At 34.5% G+C, this 5,608-nt stretch overlaps 1 protein-coding gene across 2 annotated transcripts in view; it reads right to left on the minus strand.

Moving 5' to 3' along the window:
* Positions 1-5,608, minus strand: part of LOC106880424 (alpha-N-acetylglucosaminidase) — an 80,737-nt gene that overhangs the window by 73,407 nt on the left and 1,722 nt on the right. For both annotated transcript variants that reach the window (XM_052970511.1, XM_052970512.1), the window contains exon 3: positions 2,108-2,178. In XM_052970511.1, coding sequence (XP_052826471.1) covers positions 2,108-2,178 — 71 coding nt within the window. The remainder of the gene's footprint in view (positions 1-2,107; positions 2,179-5,608) is intronic.

Consider the following 5,608-nt stretch of genomic DNA (forward strand, 5'->3'; position numbering starts at 1 on the left):
TAATACTTAAATAGTGGAGGAGATATTATGTTGCCGTGTGCTCGAACTCTGCAAGAAGTTAATAATTTTTTTTTTACTAAAACACAACTGGAACCCTAAGTAAGGCATGTGTAAAATTTGAATGAAATTGGTTGCGTAGTTCTAGAGTTTTAGGGATTCACACAGACAGACAGACAGACAGACAGACAGACAGACACACATTCTCATTTTTATATATATAGATTCAAAAGGAATATTTTATTGAGCTTATATTAAGTGCTCTATTACTTTGAGCAAATAGATATATATATGTTTTTATATCATTAATAAATTTATAAAATTATTAATAATATTCACAGGAAATCAATAGTGGCTATTAACTTCAGAAAACTGAACACCAGATTGAATGTTTCGACCAAACTGGGTCTACCTTTAATGGAACACATTTATCAAATGCAGATAAGGGTGATATTTCAGTACCTCTTCTAAGTAATAACAATAACATTAGCAATAAATAAAACTTCTTAGACCTCTATACCTAATAGAATATGTAACTGTAGAAATCATGACAAATACTCCCAAGATAACCAATGTTTAAGGAAGAATCTAATATATAAGAGCTTCATTAAAACACCCAAGAGCATCCATTATTACATAAGTGCTACCACTTTGAAATTTTCAAGACCTGATTACATGACCACATTCATTCTTTTAAATATAAAAGAAAAGAAAACTGCACTTCGTTGGCCAAGTTCATCTCAAAGGGAGGAATACAGATTACTCTATTTCATGATTTAATAAGGATAGTGCTATTCCTTACAGAGAGTGCAGTGGGAACTTTAATTTGTGTTTGGTGGAGGCATGGAAATTCACTTGTAAATCCAACTTAACTAACAAACATAATAAATTATCAATTCACTGTTCTCTCTTACTTAATAAAATATTCTTAAAATTTCCACACAAAAATCTCACAGAATTAACTTATCTAGGAATAAATAAGATTAATGCCAACGTTATCATATGGATTCTACCTCTTCCTTCTTAAATCATTTATAATGTAGTATACCAAGTACACTTCTCCTAATTTGTAATTTTTAATCTAACCTACCACTATTGTACCTAACTTCATTCAGTTTAATTTTATTCAATTAAATTTACTGCAAATGCAGTAAACCTAATACTTATCAAAGGAATTAGAGAGGTGAATAATTATCTTATAAATTTTACATACATTTATTTTACACCCAATTAACCTTCTCCATTCTCTCTTCTAATTTCTTTAAATTATCACCCTTCCACAGATTGGCCAGCAAATATGTGTTACATGGCAATAATTTTTCCAGTGCTTTAATCTCACAAACCAGCAGATTCCTATACTCAATGACAACTTGACCTCCCTGGACAGTGAATTTGGTAACTAAATCAAAAAGGATAATTTGTTATGCCTGCTATCTACAATCCTAATTCCTTGAGTACTCTTGTAGGAGAAACTGAAAATCTACCATAATAACTTCAAGCACTAAAGAGAATGGTTAAGAAGTAACTGCTCAAGGGGCCATGTGATATACAAAGTAGTTTGCAGCAAATGTGGGACATCCTACATAGGAAGCACCACCAGGAAATTGCACATGGACACTTCAATAAAGAAACACCTTAAAAAGTACCAAACCTAGAATTTTAAAGTTTCTATCAGGGCAAACCAATGCAACAAGGGCAATCTCAGAATCATGAAGGTCCTCCTTATAAATAAACTGTGACAAACCATTAACAACAGGAAGGAACTACATGAAGCTGACTTGCCCTGAAGAAGGGCTCCTTACCACAAAATATAGAAATACAAAGTATAACTACAACTTTGTTGTTTTCTTTTTCTTTTGTAGTTTACATTGTACCTTCTCACATTGTTCCAGCCTTGCACAACAAATCTCTTTAAAATAATAATAATAATAATAATTACAATTATAATTAACAATAATCCTGTATGAACAGATTAGGAACCAATGTACATCTTATATTTGATATTCTCCATGTTACTGGGCAGCAATTTTTAGCATGGACGGTTTGGCTATTTTGGGGGATGTGAAGGATAATGGCAGTTTGGGGATCAAAACTAACTCCAAGAACTCACCAGGCAAGGAAAGCTGGGCCTCCTAAGAAACCATCAATATCAGCTTGTGAGAATCCCAACTTTATCAACACCTGGAAGATAAATAAGAATTTACTATTAGTGTGTCACAAACAGAGATGAGTATTTAACTTAAGTAGAAGAACACAAATATTTAGGAAAAAGAACAATCAATTCCAGTATTATATGAATGGTGAGACAAAGGTAGAAAGAGTGAGACAGAGATAGATAGACAGACATACACACATACATAGACACACACAGAAACAGACACACATACACACACACACACACACAGATCATTAGAGATTGTGAAACATTTACACACATTTGAAAGTTTTAGTTTTCAGTGTTATCTGTGAGTAGAGACAATGAGAACAAATCTGTTATTATGGTTGGTGTTGCTTAGCCCCAAGTCAGCTATGATCAAGCAGACCTATGACCAAAAGTATTCTGAAACAATGACCATCCTATCCAAACTATAATACTTCTTTTACCACTAATAATAAAACTTCAACTACATTATCCAATATGTCCAACTTTAGATCGTAAGGTATAATTGAGGAAGACTTAGTTGTTATTTCTAGTAACCTAAATGACCTAGTAGAGGCATCCTCATTGTCTGAAGGAACAATTTTATTTCCTTGATATGTGTAGGAGTTACGTCTTTGTATTATCAGAAGTGACTACTATCATGTTTCCATTGAATAATTTTCTCAAGTGACTGTTCATGGACCCAAAGTATATCTAATGAGAAGTATTTAGGTCCCATATCGATCATGCTTACCTGTTGAAAATTGAAGATGAGTGAAGGTGGTACTACCTTTATTATCTCCCCTTCTTCCTAGCTTTTCTGTGTAACCACCTTTGTCCAGCTAGCTGCCATGATTGACCACTAGCCCCTAAAGCTTTTCTTTTTATTTTCTCTCTGTTTATTTTCTCATGTTCCTTTCTGTTGAAGAATATAGGCTCAAAACGTAAAAGACTTTCTCACCTTCCCGAGCATTAAATTAATACACCAGTTTGTTGTTTATACACCTGTCTTCATCTTTTGTTTTTCTGTAAATTCCAACTATATATATACATACATGCATGTATGTATGAGTGTGCATATGTTTGTGTCTCCTTGTCTTGTATTATGTGACAATAATATATAAATATATAAATCTGTCGGTCAGTCTATTTGTATATATATTCTCTTTCCCTTTTTAATTTAGAGTAAATTTCGACTGGCCACTGACTTCTTAGCAAGTTCAGAGAAGGAAAGTATTTTCATTTAACTGTTAAATCTTAAAAAGGTCTTGCAGATTTTTATAATTCCAGATATCATGATCATTTGCAGTGTATAAAGTAAGGATTTACATTCTCTCCTCAAGATTTCAAGTTCAGCCATACTTTGTTCCAGACAGGTTGGTATTTATCCTGTTGTTCCAATAATAATGCTCCTTATCAACGGCCCATAGATGTCCTCTTTCCCTTGTATTTTCTAACAACATTTATGTCCAGAAGGAAGCTGATTTCCACAACAGAACATATCTTTTCTTTTTGGTCCCACACAATGATATTTGGCTGGTTATATTTTAACTTGTTTGAATTTTAAAGTTCCACCAGTGTTCTTTTGACCCATCAGTCTCAATATGATTAACCTCATTTCTAAGTATTTTCAGTTTTTGTTATCCTGTTCCACACTGTTCTGGTCACTATATCATGCTTCATGAGAAGATAATATCAGGAAGATTTTCTCTTACAGTTGGCAATAGTGTGGTTGATGTCTTCAATCTTGGTCTTGAACAGCCTGAATTTGTTTTCTGTCAACATTTTCTGCCTTTTATGCTGTAGGTACTTGGTGGAGATCTCTTGTTCTTGGATTGCCTGCCTGCATGCATGCATGTATGTATGTATGTATGAATGTATACATGCATGAAGAATTTAACATGCATGCATGCACACATACATACATGAAGAAGCTAACATGCATGCATGCATGTATGTATGAGTGTGCATATGTTTGTGTCTCCTTGTCTTGTATTATGTGACAATAATATATGAGTATTGTTGCCATACATGGAGATACATGACTTAGTGTTAAGAGTGTTGCACTCATGATCATAAGATTGTGGTTTCAATTCTTGAACAAAACACTTCATTTCACATTGCTCTGGTCCACTTAGCTGGCAAAAGTAAGTAATCTTGTGATGGACTGGCCACAAAAACCAAAAAATCAACCTTATGAGCTTATGACTCGGAAAAGACACATTTTGGGGTGGGGTGGGGATTACCGTCATACATTCCTTTCCAATATTCTAGAAAAACATGTCTGGCCATGGGGAAATATTACCTAGATAGAAAACAGGTAAAAGTTGGAAACAAGAAGGGCATCTGACCATAGAAAACTTCATCAAATAACTTCATCCAACCCATGCAAGTGAAAAGTGAATGTTAACCCCATGACATCTTTGACATAAACTTACGTGAACTGTGTACTTGCTTTAAATCAGATGGTATAAATATACACAGTCATATCTACCCCGGTTTTTGTACAGGGTGACATAAATATCCACTATCACTCATAGAGTTGCTAATAGAGGCCACTGTGCAAATTTCAAGAAATTTAGTAAGTTTGTTTGATTCTTCATGTAAATATTTCCAACTTGGTTTAAGGCTTCATTACCATAATAGAATAAAATATGCTGTTTTGGTGGTTACACCACCATTTTCACTCTCGCTTCCTTTCAAATTCATACATGTTCAGCTTATTCTTCTGGTTCTTCACAGAATTTAAGGTTGTTGTCATGTCCAGAGACACCAGTTTTGTTGAATTTATGGTCATTGCATTCATCTTTTCATCCAGCTACACTAGCTTTGTGTTCGTTTTCACATCCAGCTACGCCAGCATTTACACCAAGTTCATCACATCCATATATGCCTGCTTTGTTGATTTATGGGCCTTATCAAATTTGTCGACACATCTATCTATGCCAAACTTCTCCACTGCAACATCACATGGTGAGTCCTCAGTAGTTGATTTGGGTTCAGACAATTCAAACCCCAAGAGTGATTATTTGCCCAGTAGATTGGGTGATTCCAGTTCCGGTAAAAATTATAAGTATCTTTTACATCAAAGGAGCAGAAGGGTAGCAGTCCATGGCCGTGGCCAATAGAACGTGATCTGATGAGCAATGGACAATTTTCTACAAAGGTACAGTTTTTCTAGTATCCCTGGTATAAAAGCAGACCCTTGAAATCACAGTTCACCACATGATGCTGAATAGTTTCCAACTACAGGTGACAAACTGAAAGTTTTCCTTCCATTATTCATCCTCATGATTATTGTGTAGAAACAGACACATGCTTCATATTGGAGTAGAGATCCTACAACAGCAATGTCTTTCTTTGTGGAGACAATGCCTTATGATCAGTTATCAGCACTACTGAAAAACCTTCATTTCAACTCCAGTGACAACAACAAGGATAGGCTTACAAAATTTCAGAACTGTTTATATA

This window comes from Octopus bimaculoides, chromosome 9 (genome assembly GCF_001194135.2).
Source record: "Octopus bimaculoides isolate UCB-OBI-ISO-001 chromosome 9, ASM119413v2, whole genome shotgun sequence".
In the NCBI taxonomy this organism is placed as follows: domain Eukaryota; kingdom Metazoa; phylum Mollusca; class Cephalopoda; order Octopoda; family Octopodidae; genus Octopus; species Octopus bimaculoides.